The 17,408-nt window shown below is 57.5% G+C and overlaps 2 protein-coding genes across 2 annotated transcripts in view; one reads left to right on the top strand and one right to left on the bottom strand.

Moving 5' to 3' along the window:
* Positions 1-2,669: 2,669 nt before the first annotated feature.
* On the bottom strand, positions 2,670-16,672 carry LOC116865936 (collagen alpha-1(I) chain-like). Its single transcript, XM_032854595.1, has 3 exons — positions 16,518-16,672; positions 4,778-4,781; positions 2,670-4,553 (listed from the first exon to the last, which is right to left on the bottom strand). The coding sequence occupies exons 1-3, from the start codon at positions 16,670-16,672 to the stop codon at positions 2,670-2,672; spliced, it is 2,043 nt and encodes a 680-aa protein (XP_032710486.1).
* SPG7 (SPG7 matrix AAA peptidase subunit, paraplegin) overlaps positions 16,661-17,408 on the top strand; it is a 29,262-nt gene continuing 28,514 nt past the window's right edge. Inside the window, exon 1 of the mRNA XM_032853753.1 lies at positions 16,661-16,853. Coding sequence (XP_032709644.1) covers positions 16,671-16,853 — 183 coding nt within the window. The 5' untranslated portion in view covers positions 16,661-16,670. The remainder of the gene's footprint in view (positions 16,854-17,408) is intronic.

Genomic DNA, 17,408 nt, shown 5'->3' with positions numbered 1-17,408 from the left:
GTCCTGGGATCAAGCCCCGCATGGGGGGCTCTCTGCTCAGCAGGGAGCCTGCTTCCTCCTCTCTCTGCCTGCCTCTCTGCCTGCTTGTGATCTCTCTGTCAAATAAATAAATAAAATCTTTAAAAAAAAAAAAAATGTCTTCATCAGAATTAACAGAGTAGTTGTTAAAGTGGGTCATGTCCTAAGGCTTTTAGGCTTTCTACGCTCTAACTGCCAGAGCCCCAGGAGCTGAGGGCGGACACCCTCTCTTACGGCTTTAAGATAAAACTGGAGAAGTCCAACTGCACAGAAAAGTTTACGGAGCAGGCCAAGCTCAACCCCCACAGAGCAACGACTACAGAGCAGGAACAGACTGACACCGTGCAGTCGCGCTAGCAACGCATCCTCATTCTCACCTGCTAACCAGCAGCTATCTTGCTATTAAAGAAAGCACGTCTATGAACTTACCATGCGAGGGATGAAGGAACTTACACAGGGTAATGGACAGATCAAAACACTTATGTTGGCAACAAATACAGATTATGCTCTGAACCAGCATTTACTGACACTGTCTAATTACGGTATTTAATTGATAATGGGCTCACTGCCCATATGCAAAACAACTCTCTCGTTACAGTAGATAAAACGTAACCTTACCATATTATGTGAAGTGTACTTAAAAACAGAGGCACACAAAGCTTCTTGAAAAACCTTCTCAAACACAAACAGCATGGTTTAACTCTGTGCGAAGCTCTACTTGTCACCGTATCAACACTGTGATTACAGCTGACGTGACAGTCACTGGTCCTAAGCAGTGCTGCGGGGCAGTGGGATCGGCACAGCTGGTCCACGCACCACAGAGCCGTGCCAGTAAGCAAGCGGACCCCGAGTCAAGAACTGCAAATGCCGAACTCAAGGCTGTGGGCGCCTCTCAACACAAATTTCTGGTTAATTTTATGTTTTTTCCACACTTAAAAAATATATATATACTTAGAATTTGAAAACCTGTGAAAGTTTCACATTCAGATCAAATTTAGCAATATTTTGGGGCAGCTTTTTAACTAACTCAAGAGGCCGGCACAAAACACAAAAATATGTCATAGTTATATGGTCTTTGTTTCCTCCCACCCAATTCAGGAGGGCCTATCCGATGAGATCCTGCTCCCCAGCACAAAACTACAGCAAGAGAGGACAACAGCTGAATGGAGGGTGCGGGGAGGAAGCACCAAAATAGGGATCCAACTCAAGGACCACAATCAGAGTTGAGCAAGATGTTTTTCCTTTTTCTTTTTTTAACTCCAGTTTCAAAGTAATATCACAGTACTTGTGCAATCAGTCTCAAAAGACACAAAACACAGCAAGCCTTCCAGGACAGCAACATTTAGTACGAGAAATCAAGGTCCCAAAGGCATCAAATCAACAGTCTCAGGGTCTCTGATTTAGAACTATTCAAGTTATGCCATTGACTGGGTCTGCACACACCAAAAATAGCCACCGTGTCAATGGCGCTTTTTCCACCAGCAATATCGCGTTACACCGTTTTTGCTGAATGCCTCTCATCAATCCCCCACACGACCAAAATATTCTAAGTTTTGCGATTCAACAACTGCGCACCCTTTTCACTCCTCGGTTGAAATGGAACGTTAAGGATACTGCTCAGACCACTTTAAAAACTCTCACCTTACAAAAAAGACTGAAATTTGAATTTTCTACTGGGAAATGTGCAAAACCAGCCTGTTCTCGCAAAGGCACGTGAAACTCCCCATAACCTGTAGAAATCGCGAAGCCGACGCGCGCTGCATCTCAACGGCTGGAGACAAAGTGGTTTTCAAACACAGGCCCCCTCAGGCCAGCTCAACCTTCCAAAGCCTCTTCCAAAAATCCCAGGAAGCTGGGACGCGAGCCGGGCTCTCCAGAGGAACCGCAGGCAGAAGACCTCGCTGGGGCCCCGGACAGGAGCAGACCTCCAGAAGGAGCGAGCCTCCTCCAGCCCCAAGCAGCAAAGACACAAGACCGAGCAGCACAAACCCTCTTTGAGGGGACTGAATCCATGCGGCGAGGCCAACCCCACACGCGCGCACACACACGCACACACACGCGCTCTCACACACTCACTCGCAGCTACCGCCCTGCCAGCGGATGATGAAATGAGGAACGGAAATTAACATTTCAGGCAACGTCTCACATTGTTCCTGGAGGCCAAGGGCTGCTGTTGCAGCCGCCGCCGCCGCCGCCTCCCTCCCACCCGCCCCCCAGGCCCGCCTACCCGCCGCGCGAGACGACACCCCCGCGCCGCTGTCCCGCATTCCTGCCCCCCCGGCGGGCCTACGCGCGCCCCCGGCGCCCCCACTCTGCCTCCACGACTCCGCTTCGCCCTCCCCCTCCGGCTCGCAGCCCGGGAGCCGCCTGCTCCCGTTTCCAAACAGCGATAATAATAGGGACGCCGGGAATAACAACTACAACCGACACCGCGGCGGCACCCCTCCCTCGGGTCAGAGGTCGGCGCGCCCGCTCCCCAGCCGCCTGGGGCCCCGCCCGGCCCTCGCGGCTGCCCCGAGCCCCCCAACGCCCCCAGGCCCACCCTCAAGCCCTCGCGGCTGCCCCGGGCCCCCCAGGCCCTCCCGGAGCCCCCGCCGGCCCCTCACCGATGCCGAGGGGCCAGGCAGACCCAGCCGGAGCCCCCGAGCCCCTCACGGCTGTCCGGGCCCCGACGCCCACCCGGAGCCCCCAGTCCGTCCCTCCACGGCTGTCCGGGCCCCGAGGCCCACCCGGAGCCCCACCCGCAGCCCCGCGCGGCCGCCCCAGGCCCCCCAGGCCCACCCGGAGCCCTTCACGGCGGCCCCGGGCCCCCCCGGGCCCCCCGGAGGCCCCGCACGGCCCCCCAGGAGCTCGCGTCGGCCGCTCACGGCTGCCTGGGCCCCCCGGAGCCCCAGGTCGGCCCCTGAGGCGCCCGGGCCCACCGGCGCCCGTCGCGCCGCTCCGCCCGGAGGGGAGGCCTGCAGGCCGCACGGCGGCCCCCACGCCCCGGCGCCCGCCCGACCCCGGCCCGCGGCGGCTCTCACCGGCTCCCGGCGGCACGGCTCCGCGGGCTCAGCGGCGGCGCGCGGGCGAGGCCATGCAGCCCCGGCCCGTCTCCCGGCCCGAGCGGGAAGGCGGCGGCGGCGGTGGCGGCGGGCTCCGAGCGCCGGCGAAGCGGCGAGGCCGGCGGGAGGCGAAGCCGCCCCTCGGGCGCGGCCAGGCTCGGGCGGCGCCGCGGCGGCGCGGGCGCTCACTGAGGGGACGTCGGGCCGCGCGCTCGGCGGCGGCGCCTCCCTGCCTGGGGCCCTCGCTCCATCGCGCTCCGGCTCGGCGGCCTCTGGCTCCGGGACCCGGCGGCGGCTGCGGCGGGCGCCGGCCGCATGAGACGCCGCCGCCCATTGGCCCGCCGTATCCGCCTCCGCCATTGGCCCGCTGCGGCCGGGCACAGGGCTGCGCACGTCACGGCGTCGGGGAGGAAGTGCGCCGGCGGGGGCGAAGGGGCGGCGGCGAGAGGGACAGCTGCGGTTACAGGCTTGGGGAGGGACCAGAAGGACGTCCAGGGACGGATTGGTCAAGGTCGTGCGTCCGGGCGCACGGCACGCGAGGGTAACGAGCAGCCGGATTGGCTGCTTGCGTCGCGGAGGGGGCGGGTCTTTCGCCCTCAGACGTGACGATTGGTCTCTGCAGATCCCGGAAGCGACGAGGGAGACGATCGAAAGCCGGGGTCTGGGGTTCCCTGAGCTAGAGGGCGAGGTGGCGGCGGTAGGGCCGCGTCGCCCGCGCCGGGGTCGAGCCCGGTCCCGCCTGGAGGCGGCCTCGGCGGGCGGAGCGTCTTCGCGCTCGCGCACCCTCGGATGCGTGCGGGGAGTGCGGGCGGCGGGCGGCGGGCGGCGGCCTGGACCGCAGCGGGCGGCCTCCCGCACCCCGCCGGGCAGCCGGACGCGGCTCCTCCCTCCTCGGCCGGTCCCCTCCCCGGGTGGGCCGGGCACGCGGCGGGGCAGCCCTCCCGCGCGGCGATGACTCGAGGGACCCCGGAGCCCCGCTGTGCCTGCGCGCGAGGGAGGAATCGGCGCTCCCCGTCCGGGTCCCTGACGGTGCCGTCCCGGGGACGGTTGATGACCCGGGCCCCGGCCAGGCCGGCAGCTGGGCGGGGACTTTCCGCGGACGCGGTCCGGCCGGGCGCAGGCGGAGGTGCGCAGCGGACGGGGCGTGTGCGTGAGCGCGGGTCGAGAACGTGCGGAGGCGGGGGCGTTCGGCCGCTTCACGCGCGGCCCCGAAGCTGCCGTCGCTGTGACCGATCGCACCGTGGGCTCGAGCCCGGGGAGCCAAGCGAGCGGAGCGGCGCGGAGCTGGCGCCGGGCCGGGCGCGCGCGCTTGTCCCCGCACGGGGAGCCGCAGGGGCGGGCGCGCACTTCGGGCGTCAGGAGACGCGTGCGGTGAAGACCGGGCCGAGCGGCTCGTGACGGCTCTCCGCGGGGGGGTTCCCCGCGCGCGGCTGCGGGACGGTGCGGGGAGGGCGCTGGGTCTGCCGCCCGGTCGCCGTCAGCCACGGAAGACTGTGGTGCGGGAGACGGCCCGAGTCAGCCCCGCGTGCCGTGAGCGTGAGATGCGCCCGAGTTGGAGCCTGCGTGAGGACGGAAGCGCAGACTCTCCCGCGTCCGTGTCGGCCTCACACGGACCGCGCTGTGGGCAACGGCGTCAAGTAAAATCACCGTGAGAACTCGTTCTACCTCCGTTTCTAGCTGTCGCTCCCAGGAAGTTTTTTACACCATTTACTTACTTGCCTGAGAGGAAGCGAGCGCACGTGGGGCAGGGGGCAGGGGAAGCAGGCTCCGCACTAAGCGGGAAGCCCGGTGCGGGGCTCCCTCCCAGGACCCTGAGATCGCGACCGGCGCTGAAGGCAGAGGCTTATCTAACGGACCCCCCCGGCGCCCCACTACTAGGAAATTTTTTTTTTTTTAAGATTTTATTTATTTGACAGAGAGAGATCACAGGCAGGCAGAGAGAGGGGGAAGCAGGCTCCCCGCTGAGCAGAGACCCCCCCCCCCCACGCGGGGCTCGATCCCAGGACCCTGAGATCATAGCCTGAGCCACCCAGGCACCCCCCCCCCAATACTAGGAAATTTTAAAGGACACCCTGGCTGCTTTGCAGCTTCTCTTCGACAGCCCTGGGCAAAGGGGCGACCTAACTGATGTGCTTCAGGTGGAGAGAGCAGCATTCAATACATCTTGAAGGCTTTTAAGTGCTCACTGTGTTTTCAGCACCGTCTGAAGCCCTGTACTAAGTACAGGGTGATGGGGGCAGAAGAGGGGTGCTGTTTTATGCAAGTTAGTTGGTGAAGAACTCAGATACGATGACCTTTGAGGAGAACCACAGAGTAGAGAAGCAAGGCATGATTCGGGGAAGAGGACCCCAGATGGGGCAAGAAGGTGCCCCACAAGCAGCAAACAAAGTCCAAGCAAAGAAGATGAAGGAGGTGGCTGGCCAAGGGTCCTGACTTGGAGTCGGGATTTCACCCTGAGTGCAAAGGTCAGCCTGTGTACGGTTGCAGGGCCACGAATCATGCACGACCTGACCTACCATTCTAGGACCTCTCTGGAGATGGCCAGAGCACAGAGAAGGGGGTGTGGGGTAGCAATGCCATGCAGACTCGTGAGACGGTTGGATCTGGGATGTGTTTTGAAGATGGAATTGGCAAGATTCTGTGGGCTGTAAGAGAAACAAAGGCCCAGGATGAAGTCAACACTGGCTTGGAGGACTCTAGCAGAGGTAGAGGTTTGGGCTGAGAAGCTGGGAGTTTAGTTTTGTACAGTTAAGTGCTAAATACTTGGGCCTCCATGTGGATGACAGGCAGATGGGGGACAGGGGGACAACAACAGAGAGCTAAGAGGTAGCTAGGGGCAGGCGAGGCCTCGAGGGCACATGATAAATTCATCCTGCAAGTGGCTGCCAGTAAAGGGCTTTAATCAGGCTCAGGAGCAGAGTTTTGTTTTGTTTTGTTTTGTTTTTAAGATTGTATGTATCTGGGGCGCCTGCATGGCTCAGTGGGTTAACCCTCTGCCTTCGGCTCAAGTCATGATCTCAGGGTCCTGGGATCAAGCCCCGCATCAGGCTCTCTGCTCAGCAGGAGCCTGCTTCCCTCCTCTCTCTCTGCCTGCCTCTGCCTACTTGTGATCTCTGTCTGTCAAATAAATAAATAAAATCTTAAAAAAAAAAAAAAAAAAGATTTTATGTATCTGGGACACCTGAATGCTTCTCTTTCTGCCTGCAGAGCCCCCTGCTTGTGCTTCTCTCTCTCTCTCTCTCTGTCTTTTAATAGAAGATTTTAGGGGCGCCTGGGTGGCTTAGTGGGTTAAAGCCTCTGCCTTCAGCTCGGGTCATAATCCCGGGGTCCTGGGATTGAGCCCCCCACATCAGGCTCTCTGCCCAGCAGGGAGCCTGCTTCCTCCTCTGTCTCTCTCCGCCTACTTGTGATGTCTGTCTGTCAAATGAATAAATAAAATCCTTTAAAAAATTAAAAAATAAAAATAATAGAAGACTATGTCTTTATTTGAGAGACAGAGTGAGAGAGAGAGCACAGGAGCAGGGGCGGGGGAGGGGAGCAGATTCTCTGCTGAGCAGGGGGTCCTACACCGCGCTTGATCCTAAGACCCTGATCATGACCTGAGCCGAAGGCAGATGCCCCACCGATGGAGACCCCCAGGTGCCCCCAAAATCCTATTTTCAAACAGCATGAGGGTGAGCCCATGAGAGGCCTGGCGGAGAGCGGCTGCGGTCGTTGCAGAGGAGAGAGATCGGAAGAGGGCTGGGGTGGTGGTGAAGACGGCAGAGTGGGAGAGCAGGGGTGGGCATCAAACCGCATCTAGGAACCTGGGGGGCCTAAAGGAGGGTGCCAGACCGCTCACGGTGCCACACCTTACAGAAAACTAGAAATTTTTATGGGACGTTCCGAGAGAAGCAATATGGCAAACACATGGCCGAAGAAAACGGCTCAGGTCTCCCAGTGCCTCATCCTGATCGCCACATGGTAGTTCTCCAGGGCTTTCCGGGGAAGCCTGTTTTCCCTAACACAGTTACCTAGACCCACTGGGAGTTTCTGATTCAGGAAACCAAGTTCCTGCCAAAAGCAGTTATGTTGCAGTATGTCTGTGTTCCCCTAGAACCAAGAGGAGCTAATTGTTGATTAAACACAAGCCATTTGTGGCTGCAGAAAACTCCAGTCCCGGCTGCTGCTGGGTGCCCTCCCAGACACTCGATGTGTGCTACTTTGTTTTGCTCCTAAGCCAAGGTCCTCAAAGGGACTCTCCATGCTCCCCTGGACACCCCACCCCCCGCACTGTTGTGGCCTGAGAGAGTGATGGGACATGGGTGGGAGGTCACTGCTGAAAGGGAGGTGGCTCAGCCACCTTGCTTGCCTTCTACTTCCTTTTTTCTACAAGTGGCAGAAGTGGCCGGAGCAGGCCCACATTCAGACACCTCCCTTCTGCCTGTTTCCCCATGACCATGGGGTAAGAACCGCCTCCGGGTTTGGGCCAAGCCAGCCCGCCCTCAGCCCTGTGGTCACCAGCATCCTTCGCATTAGAATTTGGAACCCAAGCTGGCTTCACAGTAGATTATTACACGTGTGGCTGTCCAGTAACCAGATCTCTGTGAGGCTTTGCCCTTCTAACCCTCAAGGGGAGGAGGCACTGGTGTAAAACATATAATTCAGATGTTCCTGGGACCCCTCACCCCAGGACCACCAAAACCACCCCATAATTTTTAAACTCTGTACTTTTTTCTGTAGCCTACCAGTTTGTTTTGTTTCTTAAAAATTTTATCTATTTTTTTAATAAATCGTGCGTGCACTCATGCGAGTGGGGGGAGGGGCAGGAGGAGAGAATCCCCAGGAGGACTCCCCACTGAGTGCAGAGCCCACCTGGGCAGATCCCACCACCCATGAGTTCATGACCTGAGCAGAAACCAGGAGTCCCTTGCTCACCCAGCCGAGCCACCCAGGCACCCCTAGCCTATCAGTTCTATGTAATTTTAAAATCTAAATATATGAACTATTCTTTTCTTCAATCAATTTCTCACAAATCCAGCTAGGAGAGTTGAGAGTAAAAAAATAAGTCTTCCAAGGACTTCTTCCCTAGTGAGGGTGTCATAATATTGCATAATGTGTTTTATGTAATGAATGTCAGCTTGCGGAAAGCAAGGAGCTTACTCAGCTGGGAGGACTGTGTTCTCAACAGATGCTGGGGTGCCTGCCGGGTGCCAGGCGGTGTCACAGCAGGGGCACAACACGACTCTCGCACACGCTTCTGGCCCAGACCAGGCGGAAAAGGCCATCCTGCAGTTGTGTAGCCGGCCTGACATTCTAGAAGCTTCGGTGGGTGGCCATGGTCTGACCGTGAGAGACACCCACCTGGAGTCCCTCTCCTGGGTTTGGGAAGGAGTCACAGATTTACCACCACAGAGGCTCTGCCCTTCGCAGTCTCCGTCAAGGAGCCACTGGGGATACAGCCGAGCTCTCCTGGGACAGCAGGCTTTTGGCCCCGGGCTGGCCCTGGGAATACCCACAGTGCTTATTACCCAGGACGGTCGATTCAGAACCTTTTGAATACTGAATCCTGTGAAGATTGAATAATGAATTCCCCAAATCGTCCCCAGAGACTTCAAGATGTCTTTTTTTTTTTTTTTTTAGATTTTATTTATTTATTTATTTGACAGAGACACAGCGAGAGAGGGAACACAAGCAGGGGGAGTGGGAGAGGGGGAAGCAGGCTTCCTGCTGAGCAGGGAGCCCAATGCAGGTCTGGAGCCCAATGTGGGGCTCGATCCCAGGACCCTGAGACCATGACCTGAGCTGAAGCAGACACTTAACGCCTGAGCCACCCAGGCACCCCAGACTGCAAGACATCAAGCCAAAGAGAAGCACACAGGAATAATCTCGAATCTGATCTGAATTCCCATTTTTTTTTTTAAGTGTGGGTTTTTTTGGTTGTTGTTGTTTTGGTTGTTTAAGTAATTTCTACACCCAAGGTGGGGCTCAAACTTACAACCCCAACATCAAGAGTCACACGCTCTTCCACATGAGCCAGCCGGGTGCCCTTATGTTCCCTTTTTAGATTAATAGAACTCACATAGCTTTTTTCTTTTTTAATACCTATTTATTTATTTCAAAAAGAGAGGGAGTGTACCATCAGGAGGAGGGACAGAGAGAGAAAAAGAGAATCTGGAAGCAGACTCCCCACTGAGTTGGGAGCCTTACGCCCTCGGGGCTCAATCCCAGCACTCAGGATTACAACCTGAGTCCAAATCAAAACCAAGACTCAGATGCTTAACCAACTGAGCCACCCAGGTGCCCCAAACTCACATATCTTTGACACTATGACAGTGTCCTATCTAGTGACACTAGAATTGCCATGATTGAGACCATGGTTTCACCAAGTGTGGTCCAGGAACCCCAGGGTCCCCCAAGACCCTTTGTAGGGGTCAGCAAAGGTCTGGCAGTTTGGAGGCTACAACTGCAGGTTGTTGACAAAGGTAACTGTTCTCAAGAGGTGATACAGGGCCCTGAGGGCTGGAAGGTTGAGTTAGATGTCCCTAGACTGGTTAGAAGGTGTTCGACCAGTTAGCAAGAGAGAGAGAAGTGGTCCCGTTTTTGTAGGACTGCACAGAGTGTGGGGAAGTGGTAGAAGCAGTGGCCCGACACACACGTGCACCAGGCCTGAGCAGCGTGAGAGCTCACGGATGGCCACCGGAATGGCCATTTACGCACCTGCCTGGTTGCAAAGCAGAGACCTTTGGAGATGGGTTTGCTGTGGGGGGTGCCCTGGCCCAGGTCCAGGCCGCAAGAACCCCAGGATCCCCCGATGTCAGTGACTCAGCACTTTCCTGGAGTGGGCAGGCTGGGAATGTGCACTCCGGCTCCCTGCCTCGCCACCTCCGGGCAGAAACCGTGTTTTATGGGCACAAAAACCTTTCAGAACACAGTTACGCAGTACTGGGAACAGAACAGAGATGTTCAGTATTATAGGAGTTAGTAAATTGCTTAGCTTTCCAACTTTAAAGGTATTCAGGAAACAAAAGGATAGATGTCATCTGAGTTAAATAAAGGAATGCTATGGGGCTGCTCCCGGGTTTCATGCTGGATGTTGTGAGTCACCTTCCAGTGACCTTGGGCAGAGCACCCACATGGTCCAGAGAGGCTGGCTTCCCATGCCTACGTCCCCCAGACCTCCCAGACTAACACTTCAGTCCCTCTCCTCTGCCCAGAGATGGATTGTAAACATCGTCTATGGGCTCTGTTTCATTTTGTTTATTCTGTTTATGAAACTGTAACCTCATGTCGGAGTGCCTTAGGGCCCAAGTCACAAATAAACTGTCAAACAAAATAAACACAAAACAGCAGGGCAGAGATGTGGTCAAACCCAAACTGCGTGCTTGGATTTCAGGCCAGTATAAGGCCAAAGCCCCCTTCTCTCTCCAGATAATCTCCCACTCGGCTCATCAGCCAGCGCTGGCCGTGACTTCCAGCAACACAGGACCCTCTGCGGGAAACGGCTAAGTGCACCCCAGGGAGGTCCTGGCGCCTGGCCTCGACCTGCTGGTTAGTGTCTGTGTATCCAGTGCATCGTCGCGGGGGAGGGGGTGCTTAAGGGAGCTCTGGTTCAAACCCTTTGTAGAAGCGGTCGCCTTGTCCTCTGTCAAATCAACCTGTCAATTACAGTGAGAAGGGCCAGCTCCCGAAACTGTTCCTCTCACACCTGCTCCTGGCGGGGCCTGTCCCGGTCTCAGCCCTCATCTGACCGGGGGCAGTCATGTGTTGCCCATCCCGGGATCAGCTGGCCACCAAGGTAAACCTGAAGCCACCCCAGGCTGCCCCATGCCTCTGGGTAACCAGCTCCCTCAGCCGGTCCCACCAAGCCAAGCCCACCGTCGGGCTGTTGCAGGGCCCACCCTCCCCCGCCCCACCTCTAGCAGAAAGGATGCTTAGAAGACAGACCAATCAGTCTTGAGCTCAAAATCCTCCACAGGCTCCTCCACCTGGAGCACGGAGGCAAGGGGTGGGGTCCAGCCCGCACACTCTTGCCCGCCCCACCCCAGCCTGGGCTCCCCTTGCCTCTGTAGCTATTTCGAGCCCCTCACATACCACACCACGTGCCCTGCTGCTTTGGTTCTCTTGTTTCTCATTGGAATGGAAGCTCATTGAGGACAAGTGTCTGCTCACTCTTGTGTCCCCAGCACCTAGGGCACGGCCACAGAGTGTCTGTTAAGGAAAGTGCCGTTTTATCCCATAAAAATCTACTTTCTTCTCCAGTTCTTTCATTTTCTGCAACTGTTTGAGGGCCTTTCACCAATCCCCCCGGAAAACACCCTCAGAAACTATCCCCACCTGCTCCTTTTTTTTTTTTTAAGATGTTATTTATTTATTTCACAGACAGAGATCACAAGTAGGCAGAGAGGCAGACAGAGAGAGAGGGGGAAGCAGGCTCCCAGGACGCAGGGCTTGATCCCAGGACACTGGGATCATGACCTGAGCCGAAGGCAGAGGCTTTAACCCCCTGAGCCACCCAGGCGCCCCCCCCCCACTAGTCCTTTTACCTTTCCTCCCCTCTTTCCATCATCTTTACTTTGGGACCAGTAACAGCTCCGGGGGTCTTTCCCCATCCTTCTGAATCTCTCCTCCTTTCTTTTGACCTCTTTTTGTCCTTTCCTTCTTTGTTCTGCATTACAAAACACCCAGGAATGAGCTAGCAGTCTCTCAGAACAGGGAGCTGAAGTTCTGAGTGAACGAATGGAAGGCGTTCTTTAGCAGGCTGGCAGGAAGCATGGAGATGTCTGGGGATGTTGCTTGCCACTGTGTCTCATTCCTATTCCGCTGTGGCTGTCCAAATTCAACACGGTTCACACAGTTTCTGCAGAGGTACGTCCACCATTGATTCGCTGAAAGCCCGTAATAGCCATAGACCTCTAGGATCTAGGCCCAGCGGGCTGCTGAATACTCAGCGCCTTCACGGAAGGGCGCAGAGGACTGCGTGGGGACAGCGTGCCCCATCCAACCCCAAGAAATGGACCTGCTCTGCTGATGATGGCTGCCTGTGGGTTACAGAGCGGAGATCCAGAGTGGAGATGGTGGGTCTGATCACTGTCCAGATCCCAGAGGTGAGCAAGCAGCGGTTCCTGTCGGCTCTGCCGCACGTTCAGCTGAGAGTTGTCTGCTGGACCGGACAGAAAAAGTGAGCGCCTTCCACCTCCACGTATCTTACCATTCACCTAACAAGTAACCCCTGAGGCCAGGGAGATGGCAAGCTCGTAACTTCCAGGAATAGGCTATAAACTGTGACACCCAGACATGGTCCCTCTTTTCTGGTAGCTGAAGCCAGGCAAGGCTTCTGGACCCACACTGAGGGGTTAAGGAGGGACCCCAGAGCTCTCGCCTGTGACGACTCCCCGGTACCTACTGAACCTGAACAGGCAAACCCCAGCTTGGCCCAACTGTGGTCAGCAGCCTCCAAGGAGACCCTTGATGCCCCCTGCCCCCGGGAGAGTGCCCCCACACTCTCGGGCTCTCCCTGACAAATGGGGCCATGTCATGTGAGCAGCCCCACGGAGATGCCCGGTGGTGAGGAGCTGAGGCCTTCTGCCAACAGCCAGGTGAAGGCATTAGCTTGGAAACCCAGCCTCTAGCACCTCTAGCACCAGGAGAGCTTCAGACGGCTGCCGCCCTGGCCATCAACCGGACCGCACCCTTGTGGAAGACTGAGCCTGAACCACCTGGTCAACCACACCCGGCTTCCCAATCCTCAGAAAACTGTGTGACACAAGGAACGTTGTTTTAACTTGCCAAGTGTTGGGGTCTTTGTGCCCTATCAACCGGTAGTGCGTACGGTCAACAGAACAGATTAGAAGAATAACCTGGTATGTGCTCTCCAGAGCTCTGGGAGTTAATGGAGGAGAGTTAAGGTGGAGAGGAAGCAACCCCGCACATTTGGGGTGCCCCCCGGACATCGGTCCAAAATCTCACACCCAGCAGTCTTGAGAAACAGGGAGGTTACAGAGAGTCACATACACACACATCTCTGTTCAGGTCATTTGCTAGTAGAAATGGACTTTTTATCCTTTCAAGAGCAAAATCTATGACTACCAAATCCCATGCATATGACTAAAGCCCAGCTAATCAGCAAAGAAGAAACCATTGCTGGAGGAAGGTCTCTAGTTCAGAAACAAAATTTACCAAAACTCAAAGAAATGAGTTTATGCAGACGTTCTACAAGGGGGAGTATCTTACAGAAGACACCCTAACAACAGCCATAGGACGCTGCGGAAGCCATACCAGGCTCTGTGCCCTAGCCTCTGGATGAGCTGAGCAGCAGTTACGGTGACCAACCACCCAAGGGCCTCAGAGGCCAGGTGAAGTGTGGAAGCAGCCGTGCTCCGAGAAAGACAAAAAGTTCGAAAGTTCAGTTGCTGCCAACCTGCTACCTTGGGAAGAAGCAGATAATTATTTTTTTTTTAAAGATTTTATTTATTTATTTGACAGAGAGAGATCATAGGTAGACAGGGGTGGGGGGAGCAGGCTCCCCGCTGAGCAGAGAGCCCGATGCGGGGCTCGATCCCAGGACGCTGGGATCACGACCTGAGCCGAAAGCAGAGGCTTTAACCCACTGAGCCACCCAGGCGCCCCAAGAAGCAGATAATTATTAATTGTATTAGTAGGAAGCCTAAATATGAAAACCAAAAACGGCCCGAAAGGTTAACTCCTGTCTCAAATCCACAGACAAGGAGAACTTAGCAGGAGCAGCGTGCCTACACCAGGAACTCGAACGCCCAGGACCCCCGTGAGCCAAGGAACAGGGAGGAGTTGCCGCGGTGGGAGTGGGCGGCTGTCCTCTCTGCTCCCCTCCTTCCCACAGCCCCCACACACCTGCTGTCAGGGTGTGAATGCAGACAGACCTAGGACGTGCCGGACTCACACCTGGAGTTCACACAGGGGTTGCCTCAGGTGTCTAAGGGGATCCATGCTGAGCCATCCGGGTGCGTGCCAAGTTCAGAGGGCCAGGGAAGGACAAACTTGTCAACGGTGTTAGGAAGTACAGAAAGAACAAAGCTAGCCTGTGAGGGAAGGCCTGAGAGCCCAGGAAGCTCTGGTGAGCCCGCTTCCCGAGGCCTTATCTTTCCAGGGTCCAGGGCATGGGCACCTGGAGGCTTAAACAAGAGCCCCAGTGCCCGGGCTGGACTGAAGCCCTCAGGCACAGAGTCACCTGGGGTTGTGGACACAGCCAGCCTCCTGAGCAGCTGTTGACGTGCATTTGAATCAACACATCCACACTGTGTTCTCCCACAGTCTCCTTCGCCTCCACATCCCAGGAATACACTCCTGGGTATAAGGGACTTCCAGTCATGGGCTGTTTTCCTGTACTTCGACTGTATTTTATCCTTACGTCAACCCCGTGGGAAACCCAGGGCTGCTATTAGCTTCACTTTGCAGATAATTATTATCCCCATTTTAATGATGTGAAAATTGAGGCTTGGAGAAGGCAGCAACTTGCTCAAGGTCATAGGCTGAGGACAGAAGCCAGTGTAGTTCCGCAGGAGGCTGGCCTCTTGCCGTCCCCCTGCACTGCTTCCCACAGAGTGGCCAGGCAAAGAAGTGGGACCACAGTAACCACTTCACGTCAGGCAGTGTCCGTCGGAGTGTAACTTACCCTCCTCCCGAACACCTTCAAATTTCTTGCAGGCTTTGAGTCACAAACCCTCTAGACTGGGTGATTAGGGAACAGGGGTGAGGGCGTGGGGCTCGGTCACTTCCCATCAGGGCACATTGCACAAGCCTCGTTAAGGTAGGGGAAAGTACTGTCTCGGGAGTTGCAGTCCCAGGAGTGGTCCGGGTGGAGCAAGCTCAGGACCCAACCCTCCGGAGGCAGTAAGTGGGTGGGGCAGCTGGGGGGTGGTGCGAGAGGAAGGCCTGGTGGTGAAAGGACAGGAGAGGCAAAGAAGGGCAGTGAGCTAAGCTGTGTTAACTGTGGGCAGCCCCTCACACAGACCTGGGCCCAGGGGCTGCTCTCTGAGAGAGCCCTGAAGAAGCACCCGGTGCTGGACATTGGAGCACCCACCATCGGGACACTCAAGGTGAAAGATGTCCCCACACTCTCCAGCAGGGAGGGAGGGAAGCCTACACAAGCCACACTACTGTTCTCACACCTAAGGAGTAATGGTGGGGAGTGCAGGCCCAGAAACCAGTCAGACCAGCTCTGAGACTCTGTGGTGTCGCTTCTCAACAGCCAAGTCAGACGGGTTCATTTTTTACTCTGTTTCCTCATCTGTAAAATAGTGGAGCAGAGTTGAGAATAGAAGAGTGTCTAGGGGCGCCTGGGTGGCTCAGTGGGTTAAGCCTCTGCCTTTGGTTCAGGTCATGATCCCAGGGTTCTGGGATCGAGCTCCCCACGGGGCTCTGTGCTTGGCGGGGAGCCTGCTTCCCCCCCCCCACCCCCTGCCTACTTGTGATCTCTGTCTGTCGAATAAATAAAATCTTAAAAAAAAAAAAAAAAGGAATTGTGTCTGGTATGGGGACACCGGGGGCTCAGTCTGCTCACGGTGGGCCTTCCTTCGGCTCCGGTCAGATCTCAGGGTCCTGGGATCCAGCCTGTCAGGCTCCCTGCGCCAACTGGAGTCTGCTTCTCCCTCCCCGCCCCCCCCCCCAATAAAATCTTGAAACAAAGGGAGTGTCTGGAATGGACCAAGCACCAGTTAACATTATCTCTTGCGGGGGAGGGGGGAAGGGTGCCTGGGGGGGGGTCTCAGGTCATGATTTTGGGGTCCTGGGGTCAGTCCCAGGACGTCCTCCCTGCTCTGCAGGAAGCCTGCTTCTCCCTCCCCCTCTGGCCCTCCACCTGCTCATGCTCTAACAAATGAACAAATTCTTAAAAAAAAAAAAAAAATAGATCCGCTGTAGGACTGTGTGGAAGGCACGAAGGCGCACGTTTCCGTAAGCCACAAGCCGTCCCCCTAGTCCTCCATTTGTCTCCAGACGGAAAGCTCAGCAGTCAGTGGCCTCCAAGCTGACCACTCAGGCGCTGGGAGCAGAGGCGGCCGGGGCAGGGGGCTGCCTGCGGGCAGGGACAAACCGTCTCCGCGCCCTGATCCGATGACCGCCGCTGGGACGACTTCTAACGCCGCTGCGCCCCCGGCAGAGGAGACACCCCGCAGGACGAGGGTCCGCCTGCGCGAGAGCGCCCGGCCGCCTCCCTCCGCTGAACCGCGAACCAAGTGCAAGGCCCTACAGCTCAGAGACAGGGTCCCGGCTGCGGGTCGGGGTCCGAGTCCGGGTCCCAGGAGCGAGTCGGGGTTCGAGGCCGGGTCCGAGGGCCGCTCTCTGGGCGCGGTTCCCTCGGGCTCCCTCGCTTCGCCCGTAACACCGGGACCCGGCGGTCCCCCCCAGCAGCGGCGCCCGGGGACGGCGTGGCCGCGGCACGCAGCCCGGCGCGGAGTCCCAACACCCTACCTCCCGGGTTGTACTCGCGGCGCTCCGCACCCGGCGGCACCTAAGCCACCGCTAGGGAACGCCAGGGCGGCCGGGGGCGCCGCGGGCCGCCGCGGGGCGCGGGGAACCCGCCCGGAACAGCCGCCACCGCGCAGGCGCCGCTCCAGGGCTCGCCCACCGCGCAGGCGCCGCTCCAGGGCCAACATGGCGGCCGCGCTGCTGCTGCTGCGAGCCCTCTGCCGGGGCCGGTCAGCAGGGTCCGCGCCACTGCGGAGCCGCTGCTTGCGCTGGAGCCTGGGCCTCGCCGCCGGGACCGGGAGGAGGTGCTGGCACTTCGTCCACAGGCCTCCGACCCGACTCGTGGGGGCCCGAGGCCACGCCAAGCAGGTACCTGCCGACGCCGGGCCGGGCTTGCGCCTTCCAGCCCCTGACCTCCGGCCGGCCCCCCTCCCCCTCCCCCTCCCCCCTGCCCTCCCGTCCCCCCCGTCCCCCCTGTCCCCCCCGCCCCGATTCCTCCCCTGACCCCCGGCCCCCAGCCGGGACCGACCCCGAACGAGAGCGGCGCCTTCGGGTGGGGCGAGGCCGCCCGCAGCCCGGAAGAGACTCCGCACAGGCCCGGCCTGCATCTTCTCAGCCCCTTTGGTGTATTGATATTTTTTGCCTGTTGCTCGTTGTCCTGGCGTCTGAAAATCGAATCCAGGGGTGCCTGGCCCAGTCGGTGGAGACTCCGACTGGATCCTCGGGTGGTGAGTTCGAGCCCCACCCACGTGGGCTATAGACAGTACTTGAAAATAAAATCTTTTTTTTTTTTTTTAAAGATTTTATTTATTTATTTGACAGATCACAAGCAGACAGAGAGGCAGGCAGAGAGAGAGAGAGAGGGAAGCAGGCTCCCCACTGAGCAGAGAGCCTGATGTGGGACTTGATCCCAGGACCCTGAGA

Source organism: Lontra canadensis, unplaced genomic scaffold (assembly GCF_010015895.1).
Source record: "Lontra canadensis isolate GAN:19392208 unplaced genomic scaffold, GSC_riverotter_1.0 scaffold8, whole genome shotgun sequence".
In the NCBI taxonomy this organism is placed as follows: Eukaryota; Metazoa; Chordata; class Mammalia; order Carnivora; family Mustelidae; genus Lontra; species Lontra canadensis.
This window is presented reverse-complemented; position numbering and strand designations above follow the sequence as displayed.

Bases quoted from the DNA above. Each gene is read 5' to 3' on its own strand.
- LOC116865936 (XM_032854595.1), bottom strand. From the start codon at position 16,672: ATGTTGGCCCTGGAGCGGCGCCTGCGCGGTGGGCGAGCCCTGGAGCGG.